Genomic DNA, 26,741 nt, shown 5'->3' with positions numbered 1-26,741 from the left:
CTTAATAAATACAGAAAGACTGTTGCCAGTAGAATTCCACAAGCAGAGCCCAGGGAGATGTCTTGCATAACCTGAAAACTGGTAGCCAACTGAGCTGATTGCAAAGATGAAAACACTCCTCTCCTTTTCATGGTTTGGTGCATGACATATTAAAGATAAGGTATGGGCTGTCCGGTTCCCTATGCTGGGGCACTGTTTGCTAGTGCTGCCACCCTTCCGAACACAGGATGAGTGGCAGAACATTCAGAGTGAGGGGGTGTGCCAAAAGGTCTTAGTGTGATGCTGACCCCAATATTAGGGCTTGCACTTAAATGTGATGGCCCAAGGTTAATAATCTCTGCTGCTAATCAGAGTTCTGACAGAGCACAGTTTTGGCAGGAGTCTCCATACATCAGGCTAAATCCTAGTTCATGTCTCACATTTCCAGAATCTAACAATGCTACAAAACCACAATAATTTGACAGGAAAGAAAATTAAGCATTTTCTCCTTTGTTGTTGTTAGGTATATAGGATTAATTTATGCAAGCGATGTGGCTTCAAATTAGTATCATTATAGTTCCTTAGCAATAGTTCCCTCAGTTGCCTTTACAAAAAAAAAAGTAATGAAATTTTCAAATTACAGTTTTCAGGTATTTGCATTCTTCTCAAGTTAGTAGCAGGGCTGGTAATCAGTAATTAGTTGAATGCACTCAAACTTGTACAAGCAGAAGTTTAGTTTCAGATTTTTCTGCTTTAATGTACCTCAAACATTGCTAGTCCAGCACTGTCACGCCAGCAGTTTTAGACAATGACTTCTTTTTAGACCAGAATGGGGATCAGCCCTGGGGAACTCTCTCATGTCGAGAGACCAACAAAAAAAAAAGTGGCCTATGAACTATTGCATGAGCTTATGGCAAAACACCCTTGAGAGAAGATTTGAACTCTTCCACTAAATAAACACTTCCATACTTCCTAAAAACATTTTTTTCCAAGCATTCAATACTCTGCTGGTTATTTATCACTTTAAAGAAGCCTTAGATCTAGTAAGATCACAATCACAATCGTTGAAGAAGAACAAGTATCAAAACTGGAAAATACAGAAAGTCGTTACATTTGTTTTTTTCATAAGAATTTGCAAAGTTCAAGAGAATAAAATAACCTCAAAAAAATGCAGTAGTATCTAGTAATGGCCCCCAGGTAGTCTTCTTAGGTATAGTTATAAAAACATACCAATTTTCAACTTTACTAGCAGCAACAGGGAAAAAAATACAAAGCAACTGTTTACAAACAGGTGGAAACTACCACTGCTACTTCCCCTACAGTGGTTGTACTTGACCTTCTGTTTCTTGCCCATCCCTGGGAATTTTGCCTTAAGATTTGTTCATTTTCAAAACTTCCTTTAAACAGTTTTCTTGAGCATTTTTATATATAACAGAAGATGAACTCAGACAAATAAGCGTCAATGTAGCAAGAAAGATTCTAACTGAATTCAACACTAGAGTTTAAAATGGATTTGGAAGTACTTGAAAAACTTGATTGGATTTGACTGATTAAGGAGATAGTGTCCTTGAGCATTACTGTGACAACACCAACGAAAGCAAATTAGAAGGAACATTGTTATTCTCCTGTTAAAATCTGTATAATTTTGGCTACTGTGCTGTAGTACTAGGTAATACTGACAACAGAAGAACATATTGACAATTCTAAAAGGAAAGACAAATCATAGAAACAAATATGAGACAAGAATACTTATTCAGATCTGAGTATACAGACTAGCACTTCTGTTCTGAAATCTGTAACCATAATTTAAAGAGTTTATGTTTTAAGTAGACATTTCTTCCATCTAAATATCAGCCTGGTGCCATGCAAATAATTATAATTTCTCAATTTGTGCATGATTAAAGCCTAAAAGAAGAGGAGGCTCAGGGGTGACCTTATTGCTATGTATAAGTACATTAAAGGAGGCTGTAGAGAGGTGGGGGTTGGCCTGTTCTCCCATGTGCCTGGTGACAGGACGAGGGGGAATGGGCTAAAGTTACGCCAGGGGAGTTTTAGGTTAGATGTTAGGAAGAATTTCTTTACTGAAAGGGTTGTGAGGCACTGGAACGGGCTGCCCAGGGAGGTGGTGGAGTCACCATCCCTGGAAGTCTTCAAAAGACGTTTAGATGTAGAGCTTAGGGATATGGTTTAGTGGGGACTGTTAGTGTTAGGTTAGAGGTTGGACTCGATGATCTTGAGGTCTCTTCCAACCTAGAAATTCTGTGATTCTGTAGAAATTCTGTGATTATTTAATTGCTGGAGCAATCTGAAAATAGTAGGAGCTTTGTTTCAAGTTCATTAACTCTACAGGATAGCAAATGAAAGGCCTTTTCCCATGATTGCTTTTGCATATATTGCTATCATGACTATAGGTAGAAGGATCTATATATTAAGAAAGTAATGGAATGCACTGACTGAGCAAAATTTCCGTGGTTTCCTGATCACTCTAACATTCATTTGTAAGCACCTTTAACATTCCAAATTATTTTCATAATGAAATAAATTAATACAAGACATTTTGCAGAAAAAAATAATTGTTCATTGTTAATATTCACAGTATATTCATGCTCATAGTTTGTTTTGTTGCTTGCTTTTTTTTTTTGTTTGTTTGTTTGTTTTGTTTTGTTTGTTTTTTTTTAATATAAGAGGCTGATGTATTAAAGATTATTTGTGGGTGAGGAGCTAACAAGTCTTCATTACTTCATATTCCTAAAACTCAGCAGATGGAGTTAAGCAGAAACCACTTTTTCAAGTAGTGGAAATCAGCTGATTATCTCAGTTGTTATAAGACAGGCAATAAAATGATACGTAGGTAAATTTCATGAAACTAAACTGTTCTTGGCTAAAATTATATTAATATTCTTTTAAATTTATGTTAAGTTTTAATTCAATTGATTCTTGTAGAAACATAAAAACCTCATGCATATTTGTATCTATGCCCTGTGGAAAAAATAGTGTCTGAAGTTGAAACCACTTTTTTTTCATTTATAGTAATTATGCATGAACATAAAATATATTATAAACTATCGATATGCACCCTGTGAAATAAGACTGAAATACGGAAAGATAAATCCAACTGCCAGAAGACCATATTGTTCCATAAAACGCGTCAAACTTTCAAGGTACCCATTTCAGCCTCCAAATCCACTGTTCTGCATGCACCAGATGGAGCGAAGGATCATTCCTTAAAAGAAAAGCTCCAAGTTCACTTTTGGATGAAAGCAATTATCGAAGCATACATGTTAAGCCTCCTTCTGCTTTTGAGCTACCTTTCTTCTAAACATGCAGGGTGTGGACCGACTGATGGAACCTCAGCTTTGAAGGAAATATCTGGATGTCTGTTTGGAATGTTATTTGACGATTATTGGAGCTACTTGACAGTGAAAGAGTTCTTTCCTGATGAGCAGGCACAACAGCCTTAACTGCTGCTCGCATATCTACTGGAAATTACTCTCATAGACCTGATTGTATCCTATATTCATACATGGATTCTCTAGACAAAGACAGTGGAATTTGTTGTCAAATGAATGCAAAATTAATTCTAATTCTCTAGATAATCCTGTTTAAATGAACAATTAATGCCTATAAATTTCTAGGTAAACCTGATACCTAGAGTACAAAAGAGATATGGACATACTGGAGAGAGCCCAGCAAAAATGGTTAAGGGATTAGAGCACCTGACATACAAGAAGAGGCTGAGAGAGCTGGAAGCATTGAACTTGGAGAAGAGACAGCTCAGGGGAGATCTTATCAATGTGTATAAATACCTGAGAGAGGTAAAGAGAAGAAAAGATGCCAAGAATCAGACTCTTCTCAGTGCTATATGGTTAAAGGGCATGAGGAAATGTGCAAAGAGAATTACGGGCAATTCCACTTAAGCATAAGCAAAAACATTTTTTACTGTAAATATGATTGAACACTGGAACTGAGGTTGTGAAGTTTCCATCCTCAGCAACATTCAAAATCCAGTGTACACAGCCCTGAGCAACCTGCTCTAGCTGACCTTGCTATGATCAATGAGGTTGGACTTTCCATCTTTAGAGGTCCCTTCCAACCTCAAATATTCTGTGTTTCTATGATACTGTAAAAGCAAGACATTGCAGATGGCTACGACAAGCAGTGGAGCAGGAAATAGGGAAATGTATATGCACAAGTTTTAGCTAGTAAACAGCTGCAATTACCAAGAGAGTTTCTTCTTTCTCCAAACTGCTGGTAATTTATGCCTTTCTGCCTTTTTCTCATTCCACCTCTTGTTAATATATTTTATGAACAGTGTCATAGGTCACATTTGCCAACTAAAACTCTCAGTCTTGTTACTTGGTATCTTTATATTGCTTTCTGTCTTCTCTACTTAGATTTTAAACATTTGGGACAGACAAACTCAAAACTTTTTGTATATGAGATCCCTTTCAAATGATGCAACTGAAATTACTATTCATATTCTTGGGAGGTAAGGGGGGGAAACGAGGTGCTTTCCATTTCTGCGAGAAGCTGATATTTGAAAGGAAAGAGACATTTAAGAAGTTTTTTTGTTTGTTTGTTTGTTTGTTTTAAATACTAGAGAGATGAGGCTGAAAAGAACTCAAAAATACTTTGGCGCTTTTCATGCTTTAGAATAGAAACAGCTTAAAAATTTGTTTTCTTTAGTAATTAGTTACACAGTTTAAAAAAATGCAAAAAAAATTTACAAACAAGAACAGCTTTTGCAGATTTTTCCCAGTTTGGTTCTACTCCTCAGTTAAAAGTCCTCCTACACCCAGACTGAGTGCCATGTATCTTACACTGATTTGGGATTTTAACATTTCATTTCTAAAAACGTATCTAAGAAGATATAAACAATTCATACAGTACGCATTTTTCCATCAGGGACTATAAAATACACGTTTTACCTTCAATATAATAGGATCGGCTCATTAGGCTCATATTCTGTAAACAGCTTGGAAATGTATACCAAACAAGTCAGTGAAAATTCATCCCCAGAAGCAGATGGTGAGAATAGCAAAGCTAAGCAAAGAGACGCTTAATTGCACATTCTATCCAACTAAGCAAAACGGTAGTATTCTATATTCACACACGTTTACTTTAGAAAGGAAACCAATGCTTCAACACGCAGGTTGAGGCAGGGAAGGGCACTTTTGTGTCATTCATCAGGCCAATGACTACTTGGAGAATTGCCACCAATTAAGCAGTATTCGTGTACAGCTGGCACCAACTTCACAGAGCTGCATGCTATGTAAAATTTCATGGCTTGTTGTCTTGCCAAAAGCAACACATCTAATGCTTTTTTCTGTTAAATTAAAAATCAACAAGAGATTTAAAGATGGCCTTTTACAAGTAGACAATTCAATTTACTGTAGTACAGTTCTCATTTAGGATGAGCCAAATTAAAAATGCCCACAAAAAGTGTGAGAAAAACTTATTACTGTAAAGTTTTAAATTTTTACCTATTTTATCTACCTCAGTAATAATCAAAATGGAGAGAAGAGCAAAAATCTTTGTCACAGAAAAAAAATGAATACTGACAACAGAACATTGTATTTCATCCATGAAAACAACTGTACAGTCACTGTAATAATCTGTACTACACCCTTCTCCTGAATGTGTGATCATCTATTGCATGTTACAGCAATATATTTTTTTTTTGCTTTAACTGATGATTTCATTGATGTAATTTAATATTTAATATGAATAAATTAGATATCTACAAAAAATAAGGAGGACAGTTAAGACCTGGTACTGTGTATGTCCGGAACACGGTATTTTCCCTATTTCCTTACTTTGGCTAAAATTTTGATGTAAGAAATTAAAATAATAATACAATAGTAATGCATAATAATAAGTAATTATCATCATCCTTTCCCATAGGACAGGAGTCAGAGAAGCTTCAAGGAAATAAAAGGTACAGTTTTCAGAGGATTCAAAATTTTCAAAGTTAGTATTAAAATATAAAATTATCCTGTGGAAGGAAAGAAGTCATATCAGTTTTTTATAATAGCTCAGTCACAAGGCATTAAAGTTTATTTCTTTCAAACCATATAAATGTAGATTTCCCTTTAAATGGGAACTTATATGGAATTTAATCTATTACAAGCCATTAATGGCTTGGGGAAAAAGATTGCTTTAAGAGCTTCAATACTGTTACCACCAAACATGACAGACAATGACAACTTCCTGATGGTCACAAAAAAAAAACAACACAAAAACAATCACGTAAACTGTGGCAGAGAAAAAAAAAAACAGACGTAAACATCACATTGAGGACTGTTGCTTGTTACCTTCTAGGTGCTCCATCCTCGTGTGGCTGAATAATCACCACTTTTACTGTCACTGATGTGCGTAAAAGGTCAATCATTTGTTCATGAGTCAAAGTTGCCACAGCCACTTTACAGATTTCAACCAGGCGGCTCCCTTGCCTTAGGCCTGCTTTCCATGCAAAACCAAAGGGCTCCACATCTGCCACTATCCCTTCAAAGTTCACGTGGAACCCAAGCTGGCCCAACCCATTCCTCCGAAGGGTCATTTCTGTGGTTTCACATCCTCTGGTCACTATCTATAAAGAAGTACCAGATTGTTAGGACATTCATTTCTTTGGACAGATAAACGTCACTTTTCAAACCTTGTAAAGCCACGTATGGCTTGGCATTTATTATCTTCAATATACTAATGCTAATAATAGTTTTGATATTTGTAGTTCAAGTTTTCTGCATAAAACAAAGGGAACAGAACACTTCACAATATTAAAATCTTACAACTCCAAAGCAAGCAGCTGTCCTGTGTTAAATTCCTCCCCCCCCAAACATTAACACAACACCATTTATATCTTATTGAAAACTTAACAGCTGCTTTTGCTTCAAAACACAAAGCAAGCAAAATGCTGTCCTGTCAGATACTTCATTCTTGTAGGCTGACTGACTGCAGGTGTGCAGGCGTTTTTTCTTCAGTATTAGGCAATATTAAGCTTGAGATATAACATGAGCCAAATTGAGTGAAGTGCTTCAGCTCTAGCAGCATCTCTTCTATAGATTTTAACAACAAAGACCATTTTGATTTATTTTCACTTGTAGTCAGGTTCCTAACTGCTACTACCTCTACACGTGGACATTACTGAGATGGGATAAGATTTTTAATGTCACCGGGAAAGTTAAAAACAAGACCAAGTTTCTTCATATTCAATTAAAATTAATTGTCACTATATAGACTAGCCCACAACCCTCAAATTCATATTTTGTTAAGCAGGCTCATTTTTATATATAATGTAACAAAACTCCAAGCAGTCAGAACAACACCTTTGAATTAAATAATTGAAAGTTGTAAGAGAAGAAAGATGAACATTCTTGCCATAGATCAAGCTAGTCCCAAAGCAAAGGTAAAAAGGATTTCAGGAGATCAAGCCCTCCACAAGCACATCCCCTAAAATATGACATGGCAAATTACATAGTAATGTCACACAAAACATAGTGCTGCTCCACTTCAAAATAGGTCATTCTGCGTACTTGGTTGCTATTTCTCTGAACATATGGCTGTGCATGAACAAAGAGATGGCTTCTCTGAATTCACACAACACAGATGAAATTAAAAGATAGACAGCCTCTAAATCCTATGAAAAAAGGAGTATTTTTAGCATATAGGCTTATAATGAACTCTAGCCTACTCAGATTGATGTCCAAAGATCCATTAAGCTTTTTTGTTTAATCCTTCTCTTAGCCATCTGATATTGTCCTAAAGCTCAGATCCATTGCCTTTACTGTCTTAAAGCCCAGACAGTCAAGTCCATTTATAGTTTACTTTTCCTTCTCTCTACTTTATATCACCGGATATTCCTTCCCCAGTACAGATCAGACTCTAGAACAGTAAGTCCCAGCTTTTTCTGCTCCAGAACTTATTCTTTTGGTTCAAACCAAGATCAGTCTGCAGCTTTTCACATCTTTGTTTGATCTAGATATTCATAGAGGTATCCTATGCATCTGGATAAAAGTCAGTTGGCTTCTAAGTCATCTAAAAGGGTTGTAAAATAAACATCTGAATTGTGGCATCAGAGTTTTTAACACTTTTGAGTGGATGTTACGGTCACATCTGGGCTTCTATATCAAAATGTAGATAAGGAGCATACAACTTAAAAAAATTACTGACTTTTAGGAAACAGGTTTTTTGTTGTTTGTTTTTTAAGAAATATTTATTCACTGAAAGGGATGTGAAGTATTGGAACAGGCTGTCCAGGGAAGTTGTTGAGTTGCCAGACCTGGAGGTCTTCAAGAAACAACTGTCATCACTACTGACAGCAGAAGTTTTCACTAGAAATTTGAACCTTTGCTCCACCTGTGTTAAGTAAGTGGAAATTTTTATTGTCTATTTAGCAATATGTAACAGAAGTGAACTACACTACTCTTCAGAAGAAAATTATCTGTGCAAGGAAAGTGAAGCTGAATAACCCAATGAAAATAATAACGTAACAGTGAGGAAAGAAGTCTAGACATTCATCCATTGATGGTTAATAGTACTTTGGAAGAGAGAGACTAGAGCAGGATACTGCACTGTGCTAGAAGTGGCTGTAGGACTGCAGAGGCTCTGCAGCATCAACTCTATCCAGTGTGAAAGTGGTAAGCATAATGATTTCCATTCAGAACAAGTTTCTCTAATATAAACAAAGCCAACATGATCTACATCACTTAAATCAAAATCAAAGGGCAAAGCATAACCACATGACGTAGATGCATCAGCAGTTTTACTTTAGAGCTCCTGTCAGTTCATTTGTACTGACTGGAATAGTTAGTTACAGGACAGGTGTGCTAACATGGTCACAGGTGTCTGAAAATCTTTATCCAGTCAGCTGTAAAAGCTGTCATTAATTGGTCTAGTTTTCTTCACTTTCTGCAGTTACTCAGCGTAGACTAAACAATTCAGCAGAACAACTTGTGGCAAATTTTTCTAAAATTCACTTTTTTTTTTTTTATAAAAAGTTGAAGTGAATATATTTTACTCATTAAGGTTCTGTGTATTTTTAAATTAAGATATGTTTCTACCTACAGAAGTGTGAATTGAGAAAGGCTACAGCAAGAGAAAACAAAAAGCTTAGCCTTTCAATCCTGATTTCAATATTGAAACCATCCACAGCCTCGGACAAGTCTATCAAATTATTGGTATTCATTTTCTCATCCCTGAAAAAGGGGTTGATAGCTTCTCATATACTGCATGAGGATTATTTTTTTTATAGTTCTCTGAAGACTAAAAACAGTACTGAAGTATAAACAGATGACATTTTTAATCGTATCTCAAAAGAGATGTATACAATTCTTCATAAAATTTTTGAGATTCCAATTTAGAAATTGTACTTACTTCTAGTCTTTGAACAATTTCCCTGATGTCTTCAGTACAATTATCTGCCGCAGACAGAAGAATACATTCTCCTCTTTCATAAAATATTTTGATGCTCATTAATCCAGACGTCCATCCAATAACATCTCTGCAGGAGCAGTTAAACACAACATTTTTTGATTCCTTTTCAATCAACATGATAAATTCATTGGAGATTCCAAGGAGACATTCAATGTCAGCAGACTGGCCAAAATCTCGTGCGATCACATTCCACATAATTGCTCCAACACTGAATAAATGTGCATCTTTCCTTGGTTTCACTTTTTCCTTTTTTTTTGCGCCTAAAGTAATGAAGCTAAACTTTGCTGAAGTATCCACTGTAGCTGTGGTAACAAAGTTTTCTGCCAGATCTTTCAAGTATTCTTGACGTGTCCTTGTGGCCATGGCTCGAAATTTTTCCGACTTATGTGCTGCGTTTTCAGCATTAATAACTTTGGCTAAAAGAAAGTCCCTAAAGACTGCTGACTTGGGGAAAGTTACTCCTTTGGGAATGGGTGGACCAAATGGAGGTACATCTTTTGATCTTGAAACACCAACACTAGAAAGATGAAGAAAATGCAATGGTTAATTCATTTATATAAAAAAAAAAAGGTCAGAAAGTAAGTAGTGACCTGGGCAGCCCAGTTACACAACTGACTTTAGTTTTAACATGTCAGTTTTCAGATATTTTAGACACATCAGAGAAAACTCACTGGGTCATCTGTTTTAAAAATGCCTTTTTTCTTTTACGTGTATAAAGGACATTGTGAATATAATAATACAAACACAGAGGTTTCCAGGTTGACTGCTTAGGGTGTCAGTGTCTCTTTTGTTTAGTGGAGTAAGTTTAAAAATCCTTTGCAAGATATAAAGGAGATGGAAGATTTTTTAAAGTTATTTAGAACCACCTATCATTTTCAGGTTTCACACAGTTTAATTAGAACTATGAAAAACATGAATACAAAGAATTGATTTCAATACTTACACATCTTGCAAGGATAAGATATGAATACAGACAAAAAGTATCAGTGCAAAACATGTCGGCAATGGGAGCATTTTGCACCACTTTAAAGTGCCTATTCTAAGTTCATAAAATTTCATAATACTTGAAATTCTTTAGAGGGACAGTTCACAGCAAGATATACATGTAAAGGGAAATGGAAATATTTTTTCCTTACTGACACTCAGTTATACCTACAATTGATATCTATGTAACATATTTTATCTGTAAAAAGGATTTCAAAATACCATGCAAACTATATACAACTACTACTAGATTGACTGAAATGCATTCACATTTGGGATGAAAAACAGACAATTTAGTAATAGAAAAATGTAACTTATGAAATACATACTTCATGTAATAGTAATCACAAAAGAGCTACTAAAACAAAACCAAGTTTTGGAAGATACGACAAGCAATATGATCCAACCTCACAAGGTACTTTGAAATTCATTCTAAAAAAATAAAATATAACATTCATAGCTGCTAAATCTGTACCACTGTCTTTGAAGTCCTTGTCATTATTTGCACAATTCCCATATGCTTCCAGCTCAAGTAACCTTGCTAAAATTCATGATGCAATAACTTAACTGTGAGTTAAGGTGAACTGAAATTTGAGATGTTATGATCCCCCCAAATTTCTCATTCAACTCAATGACTCACCCTGGTGCCCTGGTGTCATATAGTCATACTCAGGGATTTATATACATTAACAGCATTCTAAAGTATTTTATTTTAAATCACTTACTTCAAAAAAAGGAAATATGTGATACAAATGCTAAATTAATTACCCCAAGTCTGACTGCAAATCTTATTTTCACTAAAATGTTACATCCCATTTTTGTACTCATGAATGAACAACACAGTTCCACACACTCATTTAAATCTACAGACTGCCCCATTAGTTTAGATAAATAAGCAAGAGAGACATTGGGGTTTCAAACTCATAGAAAATGAAGCAGAAATTTTAAAATTGTATATATCATATCTCTAGAAAGTACAAAATTGTTAGGAAAAGCAGTTCCATTGCATTCTTAACAGCAAACTTAAATAGCTATAAGGTTCTACTTACCTATAGCACACATTTTCAGTACAAGGATTATGCACTTTGACAATGACAAATACATGTTGAAAGTGGGAACGAATATTTTTGGGAGTAAAAGGAAGCGCTCCTGGCTCTTGGAAGACAATGGTAACTATGTCATTTCCTATATGCCTTTTCCTTAGCAGCTAGATGAGAAACATGCATTGAAAAATTAGTTATAAAAAAAATCAATCAATCAATCAATAAATCATGTCTTCATTCTAGCAAAAACAAAACAAGTGATCCTTAATTTTTCCTGAAATAACCTTCAATTAATAATGTCCTGGATATTTACCAATAAAGGATATCAGGTTAAATGGAAGAAAAATTAAAAAGGAAAAAAACTTGGCAAAGTTTTCATTAGGTTTTTGTATTTTCCCACATCCCCACATCAGCTCTGTATAACTTCAGCTCATTTCTCTTTTACTCTGTGAGAACAGAATAAAAGATTTCTCTTGCATCCCAAATGTAATAAAAAATGTTACATCACTGGACATTTCTTATTATTCATAAAACTACACATTGGTTCCCTTTTTACAGAGTAATGTCTGCTTTTATATGAAAAATATAATACTGCTTTTCTTTTTCAATAAACTCCTTTCCCCTATTGTATTTTTATTAATCATCATTCTTATCATGATGATCCTTACAATCTCAACTTTTTTTTTAATAGGTTATGATGAATACTTATCACAAACTTTGAACAATTGCATACTTGAGGAACAGAGCTAAGACATACTCATGGAGAAACGGCTATTTGAAACTCATTTATTGATTTAAAAACTGATAGCTAGTAGTTTATTTAATCCTGAAAATACACTTAAATGAATAATTTAAGCTACTAAACCATTATTACAGTCTAAAACTTAAAACCTACAAAACATATTCAGCAATAAGGGACCACTTCACCACCAAAAAAAACCCTGCAGTAAAGTGGCATTCACTTTCCTCATCGAAGTATATCATACCTCTAAAATATTTTACACATTTCTTCTTATTATTATTTTTAAATAACCTTGCTTATAAAATATCCATTTATATTACTAGATGCAAACAAGTAGTCTGGCATGTACTACGATGTAAATACCTACCTAAAGTCTGACAAGGACCTTGCACTGTCAACTAATAGAATACAGACACTTCAAGTTCTACCTGAACTCTAATTTAACTAAAAAGGTTGTAAGAAATCCTTTAACTAAAGGAGCAAGGAAAAATTCTACATCAAGCTCGTTTTACAGAATACAATCTTTCAAAAAAAAAAAAAGAGTTTGTTTTAATTTTCTCATTTTCATTACAAGGCAGTATATCAGCAATCAACAAAAAAAGCTAAGCTGCATAGGCTAAAGCCTAAGACCCATAAGCATTTCATTATGTCTCCTAAATAATAGAAGATGGTTTTCTAAAGGTGGTGAGAAGGGCCAAAGCTAGCGCTTAAAGCACTAACATATCTATATTGTTTTTAAAAAGGCTTTCGATAAAACTAACACATATAATAGAACAGAAAGTATTTGGTGTTATTCTGTCATGTGACTTGGTCATTTTTTTCAGATTTTAAAGAATAAAATCAAAGTAACTGGCTATTCAAGCACGTTAAAATGTACATCCTCTTGTGGACAAATTGCTCTGTAAATTATGTGGAATTGGTTACAGAAATAAGTGCATCAGGTACACTACTTAGAGTTAGTGAACACTAGCTCTACACTTTAATTAGAGCTAGCTAGATCACAGTAGTGAAGTATAAGTTCTTGTTTAAGAGGTTATTATTATCTCACAGGTTGGAATTTACACTGTAGTTAAATTTGTAAGACACTTTCCAATTACAAGGTAAAAGGTGATTCATTTCTCCTTTTGTTATGTAAATAAACCCCTTTACTTTCTTTTCACTATAGGAAGTGCTTCATGCCTTTGCCTATACCTTTCCACAAAGCAATGTTACAAAAACTAAAAAACTCCTGTTTAAAATTACTTTTATTTCTCAAGACAATTGCTGTTTTCAAGAATACTTTCTGCTTTTGCAGAACTCTAAGAGGTTCTACTGGCCACCATGGGTTGCTCAAACATGAATAGCAGTCACATAGTAAGAGATATGTTTTAGAAATGTTTGAATTTGTACTAACAAAACTTCCTTTACAAAATGATGGCAGTGCTCATATCCTACATCTAAACTACTGCTTCAAGAGCTTAAACCTTTTAAAGGCACAAAAATGGTAAACAGACTGTCAAGTCATTTTTAAGAACCTTACCAAGCTTGCTGAGATCTTAGTGATGTCTTCAACATTTTAAAATAAATTTCATGTAATGTTATTATAAATAACTGTCATGCATACGTGGTCAGTGAACTTACACAATGCAAATGCAAAGCACAGTCATACGTCTGTGCACAGAGAATCATAATGCAAAGAACTGGAAAGGGAAGAGAAAAAACGGGGTGATCAGGAAGATGGAAAGAAGTGCTCTGGATAGGATAAAGGAATAGGAAAGAATAAGGTGGTGAATGGATAAGAAGGAAGGAACACATACTTCCCTGGAAAATGTGGGTTAAGGATAGCATACTGAAAATGAAAGAGGAATTGATGGAAACTGGAACTAAGCAGAAAGACTTAAGAAACCCTTCTCTAATTTCTATGCTATAACCTGTTTTCCTCCCAACTTTCACATCCTTTTTTTTTCTCCCCCCTCAGGTTCTCAGTTTCCCGTTCCTCTCCCATTTTGAGGTCTGCTCAGGTTGGTTCCCTCCCTCTGCCTTTCTAACATATTATACAGATTCTCATGCCAGTGCAGAGCACAAGAGAAACTCTCAACAGGGTCCACAGAGTATGGAGGATTACGTATAGTAAGGAGATCTCAAACACTCTGACATCATTCCAGTATCAATATAAATTGGCACTGTAGAATTTGAAAAAGAACCCAGCCAAGTATGATAGGCAGTCAACAGAAAACTAGTGAAATTTTACTTAGAATACAAGAGGGGAGTCCAGTAAGGAAAATATGTTAGAAAAGCAGAATCCATTAGATTAAAATTATGTAAAACCAAATAATAATTAACTTTGAGATTTTAACTATAATACTCAATTCTTGATTTTCAGATATGCATCTCTGAAGAAAAGTATTTACTGTCACAAAACAGCACATTTACGGGTGATGCACAGCCATAAGTATCTACCCCCTTGAGTGGAATATTATTTATGTTGTCCAATTGCAAAACAAGGAATTTTTGTTGTTATAGCAGTCAAAAATATATTCTTCATTCAAATAAATGAAGAAATGTTAACAGTGAACTAAGAAAAAATTTTCAAACTTATTTTAGTATATTTCTAAAATAAGTGGCTTAAAAAAGTTCTAATTTCCATGTCTGTTATTAATCTGTACCCAAACCAGAAACAATCAAAAGATACTGCTCAAATCTGGTGAAACAGAGTCTGATTTAACCCACATAACCAAGCATATGGTTATCTCAAACATTTTAGCAGTAGGTTAAATTCAAAAAGTTTGTTTAATTCTTGCATATGTTTCATTTAAGTTTTCATCAAACCAAGTGAAAATTGATTATTTTAATTGATTTGCATTAGTTAGGTCTAACCATGTGTACAGAAGCAGACTACAAATGTGTGAGTGGGAAATTTGCAAAGGAATCATTTGGAAAGGGAATTTGCAAAGGTAAAGTTTAAAGGAGAAAGCCTTAAACTATGACTTGAAGAAAAGGCCAGGAAAGGAAAAGGAAAATGGCCGTACCAGGGCTGGTAGTCTTTTCTATCCTAGGGAAGGAACACCTGACTTGAAAGTTTCCAGCCTACGTTGCAACCAAAGTAAAAATTACCTTGCTTTTTGAATCTCCTGCTGACTCTAAAACTAGAGGGATGTCCTGATCAGTGACCAAGCAGGGCGTAGTTATGTCCTGGAAGAAGCAACAAACAGTTCTGGTGTGGCCTGGTTTTAGCTCACACATACGTGGAATCTAAGAAAAACTCAGTGCCTACTCATTGAAGGTCTTATTTCTAGATGATGAAGAGTGAGTGACTCAGTATCTTGTCCAGTCGTTATCAATCAAAGGACATATGTATAGGGTGCAATAACCTCATTGCCAATACATACACAATATGCTAGCAAAAACTAACTATTCAATGGGGATCTTCATTGCTAATAGAATCCAACAGGAAAATTATCATAGTCTCTAATTTCCCCTTACTTGGCTACATAGTTAGTGAGACAAATTCTGAAGAGACAAACAACATTCACATTCCATAGCACCTGTAAGTGTGTCTCTGTGTCGAGCACAACTGATGCAACTGCAACTGGGGTCTTCAGCATCTAAAATGGCTCAAGGAAAAAGACCTAATCCACCTTTATCCTAGCTTGTGAAAAATAACACAGTTGATAGATTTCACATTCCAGTATGCATTTTAGAACTATACTGTAATAGAAGAAAATTTAACAATGATTATACATCCATTTGGAACATTAAGGCTGGCTAAATCCTGGTTATTTGGGTGCACTTGTCACAATTTACTAGACAGTGTCCATGCTGTACAAATATCACTAGATCCCAACACCTAAAAATAATGTGGGGAGGTCTTCAGATAGGTATACTGCTTGAACCTAGAAAACTGCCACATTATTTTGATCCTAAGAAAGCGACAAATAACAACATGATGCTTCTACTAAATATTGAACCTGTTAAAGTGACAATGATGAGTGCTTACTAAAACACTGTGGAAAGGAATGTTTGTTGCTGGGGGAGACCATGAAGTTAAAATTGGAAGATTTCCCTATATACAAAAGTTGGCACCTGTCTATAAAGGACACGTAAGGAAATGATTAAAATGAAAGGAAAGCAAATGAAGAAATGAAAGGACAGTAATAGGGGGTGGCTGAGCAACACTGCAGTGAGGCTGACAAACAACAATTATGAAAATTAGTGAAATAGTGTAAAGAGGATATCCCATTCTCACAAACAAGGGCAAGTCGTGAAAGACAATGATGAAAGTAATAAAATCCAAGTAAGGTCATATTTACTGTCAGTGCCTGTGATAAACTATGAAAATACGCATTATTCCCTTTCAAGGCAAGCTCATTCAGTGTATTATATTATAATAAGTGTATAAATTTTCCAATTTACATGTGATTTCCAGTCAACGACCAACAATTCAGTTTTCTAGACTCCAACAAGTTCTGCACTGGTGCCTTGCTAACTTATAATGTCTTTTGTAAATAAATATATAAATTAAAACTGGTTATTTGAAATATATCAATGTTTTTGGACTCTACCATGATATTTTCTTCCATGGTATGATCCTCAGCCTTCAAGTTGTTAAAAACATACAGTATCTTAGGAAAATCTGAACTATTTTACAAATGTGTAAAAGCTAAGTATTATTCTGTGCAAATCAAATTAAAGCATAAACTTAAAATAAGAGTTAAACCATTATGAGTGATTACAGAGTGGGCTTACTATATTAATCCTGTACAGTAATAAAGTATAAGTGAAAGTTCAGAGAAGTGGAGCAATCTCAAGTTAGTGATGACGATCCAATATATTGATCACTAGCTACTGGCACAGCTGGGATGTGATACAGCCAAACACTCTGTCCTCTAAAAGCTACATGTTGAAGATGTGATTTGTCTAAACATTTATATTATTCATGTGGTGAAGATTTTTTTTTGTATTTTTATTCCTAATTTAATTTCTTTAAACTGCATCTAAAACCTAACTGTAATGGAATAAAATTCAGTTGTCTGAACTGTTCCAAAGAAACAGTTCTTCAGATAGTTCATAACATTATGCAATGACTACTTAAAATACATTAATGTTATATACTTTCTTCCATTTCAATTTTCATTTATCCTATGTTAAGAACTTTAATAATTTCATCTTTTTGTCACTGCCTTGACACGTCTTTTCTTCTCATGAGATCTACTGATACAAAAGATGCAAATCATATGGTTTAACAAACACTAACCACAACTTTTGTATGCTTTCACAAAGAACATGAGATAGCATGTTTATTTCATGATAACACTCCAAAATGACTGAAGCCTTTACATCTTGCACTGCAACGAGATAATATTCAACTAAATCCAACAGTTTTTTATGGTTACCTTTTTTTTTTTTTTAATCTGCAGGGCTAGAAAAATGCAGTGGCAGCACAGAAAGATTCTGAAGTTAAGTGTTACCATTGATATATTATACCAAATGTGCTTGTACTTTTTAATTTGGTCACACGTCTCAGACAGGCAAGACAGAATAACCTTACTGGTGCACACTTTTGGTTGCTGTACTATTTTTTAGCCATCCTTAATGCTTTAAAGATACTTTGAATTACCACACAAGGAAAGAATTCTCTATGAATAAAGTTAAGTACGCTGCAGTTTTCTGTCTTCACAAGCAGACACATTGAAGGATATACCTAGCCATTTAATACTAAGCTGATACATTAACAAAAAACTTCAAGATCAATAACATTTAGTATAATCATTTAAAAGTTTTATTGCATACATATTTTAACCATAAGATTATTTTCAAGTTTTATTCCATTCAATGTTTAAAACATACATAGGGTGTAAATCCCATCCAATTTGAGAATAATTGATTGACCATGGGGAAACTATGCTGAGTAATGTCACCATGAAATGGAGGGTATGGAAATAACTTAATGAATTATAAAGATGTATTATAAAAATCCTTCGATTTTTCTAATGTATTACATGATTAAAAAAAAAAAGCAAACCCACAATTACAAGACAAATGTCATATAAAAACACATACAGCTTAAAAACAGTATAACTTAAAGATAAAAACTCAAACACCTCTAAAGTAAATTTATATTGAAAATGGAAAAGTTAAAATAACATACCTGTTGCCTGTTACTGGGCATGTATGGAAGCATTGTTGATACATGAAACATTAACTCATAATCTTTATAAGTAGTATAAAGGGAATGAGTTCCTGTTGAATCAGCTGAAAATGAATTTAATCATAAGACGGTCAGTAAAATAGAACATTCATATTACTTTTTAGGACAATGCTCTTTGCATGCTATGATATAAATCTAATAATAGAACTTAAACTTTTTTTTTTTTCAACAGAACAAAACAGTTTGTATCAGCTAAAGATCTCTTTACTTTCATATTACAACATAGATGGATCCTGCAAGAAGTTGCTCAAAGACAGCTGTCTATGAGATGACCTTATTTTGAATATATTGGCAAGTACTGTTAAGTCTTAATATCTCATGGAAATAAAAAATAAATGAACAAACATTTAGCTACTTAAGTATATTTTTATATAATTTATATATATACATATACTCATTATTTTAATCGTCAATAAAGACAATTGACTAATCCCATATTTCACCCAAAATAAAATACTGACACGGTGCTACTTCAAATCTCACAATAAAACACATAATGAAGATCAGACATTTCAAAAACATAAAATATGTACATTATACATCGTAGTATAAGACAAAAATAACTTTATTGGGAATTTTCAGATCTTTTAAAGATTGTTAAAACACACTTCATCTATGATATGACTTTTTATTTTGGAAGTTTAGTAATGCAATTCTCATTTCAGAATGTTTACCACACATTTTTTTTATCCACTTTCTTTGATATGTCTGGATTATTTAGGTAAGAATAATAAACTTCAAAGCAGGAGGTTGGGAACAAGGTTTTACGTCAAGGCAGTTATCAGTTTTTCTTCCCTTTTTATATTCACTGATTTCTTGTGTTTAATTTTATATCTTCCACAGCAAAAAGCATCCTGCAGCACTCTTTCACAGTGTTCATTTATTTATTTAAACATCAACAATATTCCAAAAAAGAAACTGTCTGGCTGTGTTAGCTCTTCTTTTCAAAGTACACAAACATACACTTAGGTGTAAAATTCAATAGTAACTGTAGTGTATATCTACAGCCCTAAATTTGAAAATATTTAGGTGTTTATAATTTTGAATATGTTCATATTACAATTGACCTCATCAGTTATATTTGTACAACTTAAAATTAATTCATTAATATTTGTGTGTATGAGTTATAGTTTCATAACAAATAGGGAGCATATTTAAATGTTGCTAACAAAATCAGCCATTACTGCTCTCCTCTATTTTAAAATCCTTGTTGAAATTAATTCCATTATAACTTTTCCATGCCATTCAGAAAGAGTTTTAAAAGACACAGGAGGAGGAAATCAATTATTTTATAAAATATATATATATCTGCCTAAACTACATTGATCTTGGCAACCCTAGTCCCTGATTTTTTTTTTTATTTTACAATTAGATATTAAATAAAGTCAAAGCATCTTGAACAGCTCTTGCACAAAATAGTCCCTTTAAATAGTTATTCAGAAAGGTAGATTATTTACCTTTAAATCCATGTTTTTCTTGTACAACATCCTACTTAGGGGAGTACTTGATCTAGTACATGATCTAGCATGCTGAATTTGGAAATGAGCTAGCAAGTTTTTTGCTTGAAATTTAGTCCCTTACATTATACAAGATAAAATTTTCTAACTTAACGGATGTTTTAGGGAACACCTACTAAGACCCTCTATGAATTTACAGAATGGTTGCTACTACAAACATTTCTTTGCTAACATTTTAGAAAAAAAGTTATACCTGTCATACTGTTATACTGTCATTTCTTTTGCACTTTGTTCTTTTCTGAATACTAGTTTTAATTCACAAAGTTTGAGAAAAATCAGCTAACTTTTCAAAATAAATTCATGTTCATAGGAAGCATTTCAGCCTTTTTCAGAAAAGCACTGTTTACTAGATGAAAGTGAAACACCAATATTTGTCTTAATTGTATATAGAAAAAATTGTAACATTTCTTCAATTTCTTTCAATTTATTTCTCTCTTTACAAACTTGAAGTAACATAATTAAATACTGAACATTAATATTCTCATTTGTAATGTTCCAATAATAGTATTTGAATTCCTCATTTCTAGTTGATGGATATGCTTTAAAATCTATAATAAACAAATTATATAGTAATGAAATCAGTAAAGTTTCCTCAAATTTTCTCATTCTTTGATCTAAGAATTCAGAATTGGATGATATTTAAAATGCACTAAATATGGGCAGAGAAGAGTTTATAGTTAATATTCCAATTATTTCACATCTGTTCTGGGTCTAGACAGGATGGAGTTAATTTTCTTCATAGGAGTCCATATGGTGCTTTTTCTATATATGAACAAAACAGTGTTGATAACACATCAATGTTAGCTATTGCTGAACTGTGCTTGTGCAGCATCAAGGCCTTCTGTTTCTCACACTGTCTACCCCCTCACACTGGAAGTAGGCTAGGTGTAAGCAAGAGTTTCAGGAGGGGACACAGGTGAAAAAGCTGACTCAAATTGAAATGACATTCAATACCCTATAATGTCACGTTCTACAGTAAAACTGGAGTGGGGGTAGTTTTTCCAAAGCAGCTGTTTCTCAGAGACTGGCTGGGCAGCAGCGTGCTGTTGGGAAGTGCAAGTGACTGCCTGTGCATCACTTGGGTGCTTTTTTCCTTTGATTGGTTGAGTTTTTTTGTGAATTCCTCAACCCCATAACTTATTAAACTGTCTTTATGTCAGCCCACAAGTCTTTCCTCACTTTTGCCTTTCCAATTCTCGCCCTCACCCAACTGGGGAGCAAGTGAGTGGGCAACTGGTTGGGGGCTTACAGACCAGCCAGGGTTGGCCCACCACAACATTCCACATTCCATAAAGAATGGATCACTTTACCAAAATATTAAATAAACAGACAAGCAAAAACAAATCAAAACAAAAACACAACACAACACACAGCAAGTCAAGCATTTGTGAACAGAAAAACTTAATAAATGCAAGTCCTACAAAACTGAGCAAGAAATATTACAGAAACATTATGCCTACCAAAAGTGTGGCTACTAGAGATGAAATTATTGCACTATTCTGAACCTTCAGGCAGTCAGATCAATGCATTCTCCAATTATAATTATGACACACTGTAACACTTGCTGTGCCTTTATATTAAAAAAGGAGTATAAAACAAAAAAAAAAAGATGATAATTAAGTCAGTATTTTATATTTAATATAAAACTGAAGACTATATTTGTGAACTCTCTTAATTCCATACTGCTTGTTGCAAACTGTGTAAACAAATTATGATAGGCGAATATCATTAACTGAATTCAGCATTACTAGAATATTAAAATTATGTTACTGAATGGTATATAGGCAGTGGCTATCAATAACATTTGCTCATACTGAAGCACAGCAAATTTATTGACAGATCAGTATATTTTCACATGTCAAAATTAGTAGGTGATATTTGGTCATGCTCTAGGTGAAAAAGCAAAACCACACATCCTTTGCCCTTTTGAATTTTTCATCCCTATTTGTCAGCCCATCCCAAAAGTCTGACATCTGCAGCGTGTTAATATTTCTACATATTATTTGGAGAAGTGAATTATTATTCTGTACTCAAACAGGATGCAATAGTCTCTACCAAGCCTGAATTTATTAAAGTGAAACAAGTATGGATTTAAGCAAAGAGGCAAAAACTTTAATAAAATCAAATGTAGTGCTCAAGCTGGTTGGCAGTGTTACAAAATTGCAGCTTTCCCACCTTGTAAGTCATAAACTAGAACAGTCTGACATAGGATTAAATTTATTTTTTTTCACCATTTCCCACCATTACTAGAGATGGAGAACATGAGGATTTTCAAGTTGCAAAGCTTGTCTCGCTTAATTGCAGAAGTATGAAGTTTTCCACCAACTCTGAGTATCTCATTTGCCACTGGAGAGTGGCCTATGGACAGTTTATTGGCTGGCCACTAACCACAAGCTACACACACTAGACATTTCCCAAAGTTTCTAATATGAATTCAGTCTCTCTTCTAATGCATACAGGAGAGGTGAAAACCCATCCTAGCCAGTATCAGTTTAATAACAGAAGAATAATCCTTTTATGACTACAACACTGGCTGGCAGTCAGGTGTACTATTTCAAAAAAGAAAAAAATCCAGATGTATTCCAGTTAAATGAAGACTGATGACTAGATAGCAAAAACATGCAAGAGATCCCTAATAACCAGATTAGATCAGGTGAACAGGTCGCAGGAAGAACAGAGAAGCTTGGAGTTTATCTATAATCTCTGTGACTCTCTGAAAGGCAAAAAGATCCCTTATAAGAAAAGATTTTCCCTTAATTTTCTTTAGGTATTTCTCTCTAGCCTTCCTTCTTGGCAGCTTACCTTTAACAGCTCAAGCAACTTTTCCATTTGATTATAAGGACAGGTAGAAAATGCACACAAGTAACAGGATTTAATAGCTTAAAAAATCTACTTGGTTAACAAAAATCTTTTTTTACCCACAAGCCATCTACAGTAGATAAAAAAACTTCTAGATGTAATAGACAAGTAACCGTAAAAAAATAAGGATATTAAAAAAATCGCATGTTACGATAAAGTAGATGAACATCTAGATATCCATACGTCACAACATATAGTTGTCAGGTTGTCAAAATCCTGTTAAAACCACATTAAGCTAAAAGAATGAGTTAAGTTGAATTTAAAAGCAACAAACAGCAATGCTAATCAAGATGTGTCAACATGTTGTTGACTTTGTTAACAACAATATATCAGTTCCTATTTTTGCTACAAAAAACAGCAAAACAAAAACAGTTTGTACAAATAAATCACATTATTGCACTGCTGAACCATACTACTTAGGGAAACTGAGAGACCTGAGGAAGTGGATAGCAATAATACATTGGTAAGGTAGATGAATGTTTATCAGATACAGAAGGTTAACATGCTTACTGTGCATGTATTAGAAAAGTTGTCTATGTGATAAAACTTGAATACGTGCATGTGTGAGAAAAGAAAACTCAGAAAACTTGATTGCAACTCAAATATAAACCTCAACATATATGTTGGTTAAACAGAAGCAAAGAAGTTCAGGTGAAAGTAGTAAAATGTCCCCGTTTCCTGACTCCGGATTTCAAATTACTTGTCATCTATTTTGCCATTGTAGGAATAAGATGTTAAAATGTAGCTGTGAAATTCTCAAATACAGCAAAAATCATAGTTATTATAATCTTAACAAATTAAATAAATCGCTTTAATTCTCCGTTCTACTAATATCACAAAGGAAGTAAATAACCTTTCAGACAAGGCATGATACATGTTCATCTTCCTTATTTACCACATAACATTACTAATCAAAACCCAAGGTCAAGACAATGAAAACACAAAACAGGATTTCTAAGAGATCAAATGAAGAATTGTAATTTCTACTATAGATCAGGAACATAACTTACTTTTGTTATCTAGCTGAGCCCTGTATTTACTAAACCCCTTTAGCCGTACTCTTTGGCCCAGCAGATCAAGGAACTCCTCAAAAGCTGGTCCCGCCATCTCATTGTTATACATTTCTTCCTCTGTGCTTTGGCCTGCTTTGCAGTAAAGGATACCAATCTTGTGTTGAAAACTCAGCTGGAATTAAAAAAAAAAAAAGTAGAAGAAAGGAAATATTACAGATGCTAAGGAAATCAATACTAGAATAAATAAAAAATATTGACACTGTTACAATGTCTGGCAGAAAATATTGAAAAATGAAAATTTAAGTGTTTTGGGAAATGAAGATACCATGAAAGACAAAACAAAAAAAAACAACACATACAAATCTTGAAAGAAAACTGGACTGACACTATCCAAATAGCTAAAGACAGTACTTGAAGACTTTTGACTTAGTTATCTACAGAAGCAAAATCTCTACTGCATATTATAGTATGAGGACTTTAACTGATAATTTTTGTGGACTTGTATTCTCTCTCAGATTAAAACAAGGTGAGTTTATTTTCCTTTATTTCTACCTTTAAAAATTGAGCCAAACCGATCCCTGTATGTGAACTTCCCGCTCTGTAAACTTTCTAATTACATAACAGCAGCCATTCAGAACACCTATTTCTCACAAGACATTGTAAAAACTATCTCCAAACAATAATTTGTTTTATTGTTCAATAAATCTTTTGTCCACCCCATAAAATTGTCTGTTGTAAAACTACTATTCCCTATTTTCAAAGGTTTTAACATGTAAACATAAGCTGTCCAAAGTACAGCATACTTCAATCTAGAAATCTGATTTCAGTTAAGAGTTTTCTTAAACAAACTAGACTCTCAACTCTAGGATATCAATATAAAAAGACATGATTATTTCTCAGTCAGAGCATTGTCTTGTTTTCTTTGCTGTTTTGCGTACTTAAGATGACAAACTGGGAACCTCCATGTGAATGTATTAGCCCTATTATTCTTAACTGACAACTATTAGAGCTTCACAAACTGACAGAGACCATCAGTCACACCAGATTCCCTTAACACATTTGTCTCTATACATGCTACTCCGCTCTCCAGCTGTAGACTTCTCTTAATCAAACTTCGGGATTAGTGTCTAAAATGTGAAAGACTGTATAAATATAATTCCCATTAGATCAAAGGTGACAAGAACAGTCTGCTTCACGTTAGTAATATGTAACACGGTCAGCTGTGTTAAGTGTATTGTAAAACTCCACAGACATGCTACTGCACTGATGTTTTATCACAGCAATTTCTAGGAAAATTTGTAAGACTAGAACACAAAGACTGAGTGAAGAAAATATACATAAATGAAAGAAAAAAGTGTCAAAGATGTAATTCCAAACTTCAAATAATCTTTAATCTTCCTACTTCAATAAATGCTGCATTTCTCCAATTGAAGTGGAGAGTTGTGTATAAATAAGGCATCTGCCAAGCATCAATTAAAACAAACAAAAAAAATCACTATCCAAATCCTCAACATTCCTGGAGAATAAGAGCTTTACTATGATTTTTCTAACCTATTCTTTTGTGTCTTCAAGATGCTATTGCTTTTTAAAGTCCCTTTTCAATGTCTCTAACAAAATTCAAGGTTTAACGGCAACATTGTTGGTTTAATTATTTACTTTCATGCACTACTGTGGTGGTTTTACAGACCCAGCACAACTACTAACATATAAAAAATCCTGAAGATGTCCAAATTAATGAAGATTTTTTGAAGGCCACAGACAGAATCACTAGAGGTGCCTGAGTCAGACCCCTAACCTCAGGAAAAGGGCAGGGTTGCTTGCAGCTTGCTCTTGTCATTTCATTTTGACTGGCATATATAATAGTCATCTGGAATGCTTCCTTGTCTGATCCCCATATTGAAAAAGTGCCTGGGGAGAGTTAGGTATCTAATAAAATGTTGCAAATCGCACACTGGAAACTATTTATTCAGTGTAAAACTAGCATGAACACTTTGTGGAGGAAACTAGAACTGCTCTTATAAACTTCAGATTATAGGAAACAGCACTGTTACTTAACACTTTCAGCAGAAAATTAAAATGATTGTAAACACATTGCCACCTCCATCCCAGCTCAGTGTCAAATAGCTTAACTTAAACCACAGGGAATTTAAGTTAATTTCCTTGACTTTGCACTAGAACAGAGGAATGGAGAAGTTAAGCGCTAACTGAGCCATTAACAACAGCAGCAACTAACAGTATGAATGAACAGCAAGTTAGAGAACCACTTAGGCAAAATATTCCATTCAGAAATAGGCAGTCCCACTCCTTCAGTCTTTCCAAGGAGATAAGTGATTCTTGAATTAGATCTTAAGTATCAGTATAATTCCAAACAGGAGTGAAGTATACCTCTGTTCTCCAAACACCCTAGCATTTCCTGGTTAAAATACTGTACTAGGAGATGGTAAAGATGTGATACTGCCCAGCCCATGAAGGAATGAATCCTGAGTTTTCAATTCACGGACAAGCATTGCAAACACTCAACAGTTACGCACAAAGTTGATTCTACCCATAACACTATTCCTAAACAAGACAGCAGGGGCAAGCACACTTGAAATAACTTGAATCTCCAACTGTGTGCTAGAAGCACTCATGTCCACAAGATACGCAGACTTCAGCAAAGTGACTCAGCTCAGAATCAATAGGGCTTTGCAGAAACAGAAATCAAGGTACCTTTAGAAAGTCGATGTCCAAGAGAGTTGTATGTAAATGAGGTTTGGGAGCACCTTATATGGGCCATTAACTGATGTGAAAAATGTCAGAATATCAGAGTATTTAAAATCAATGAAATTTGCCTGTTTTGAAATGGCACTGCATGCTTATACAGGTCTAAGTAAATAATTTCAGACATGGCTCTGATTTCATGATTTCTAAACTAGAAATATTAGACATCAGAAAATGTCTAATCTAGCTACTGGAGTATACAATTTGTATTAAGTGTGCATAGAA

The 26,741-nt window shown here is 34.2% G+C and overlaps 1 protein-coding gene across 8 annotated transcripts in view; it reads right to left on the bottom strand.

Moving 5' to 3' along the window:
• SIPA1L2 (signal induced proliferation associated 1 like 2) overlaps positions 1–26,741 on the bottom strand; it is a 142,424-nt gene that overhangs the window by 50,594 nt on the left and 65,089 nt on the right. For 5 of the 8 annotated variants that reach the window (XM_038176227.2, XM_038176230.2, XM_038176234.2 and 2 more), the window contains exons 6-11: positions 23,754–23,928; positions 18,308–18,411; positions 15,274–15,351; positions 11,445–11,602; positions 9,352–9,928; positions 6,294–6,568 (exon numbers count right to left, since the gene is read on the bottom strand). In XM_038176227.2, the coding sequence (XP_038032155.2) occupies positions 6,294–6,568; positions 9,352–9,928; positions 11,445–11,602; positions 15,274–15,351; positions 18,308–18,411; positions 23,754–23,928 (1,367 nt within the window). The remainder of the gene's footprint in view (positions 1–6,293; positions 6,569–9,351; positions 9,929–11,444; positions 11,603–15,273; positions 15,352–18,307; positions 18,412–23,753; positions 23,929–26,741) is intronic. The other 3 variants (XM_038176231.2, XM_038176232.2, XM_038176233.2) reach the window with 1 other exon arrangement.

Source organism: Anas platyrhynchos, chromosome 3 (genome assembly GCF_047663525.1).
Source record: "Anas platyrhynchos isolate ZD024472 breed Pekin duck chromosome 3, IASCAAS_PekinDuck_T2T, whole genome shotgun sequence".
Lineage (NCBI taxonomy): Eukaryota > Metazoa > Chordata > Aves > Anseriformes > Anatidae > Anas > Anas platyrhynchos.
The sequence above is the reverse complement of the archived record's forward strand: the minus strand, read 5'-3'. Positions and strand labels throughout refer to the sequence as shown.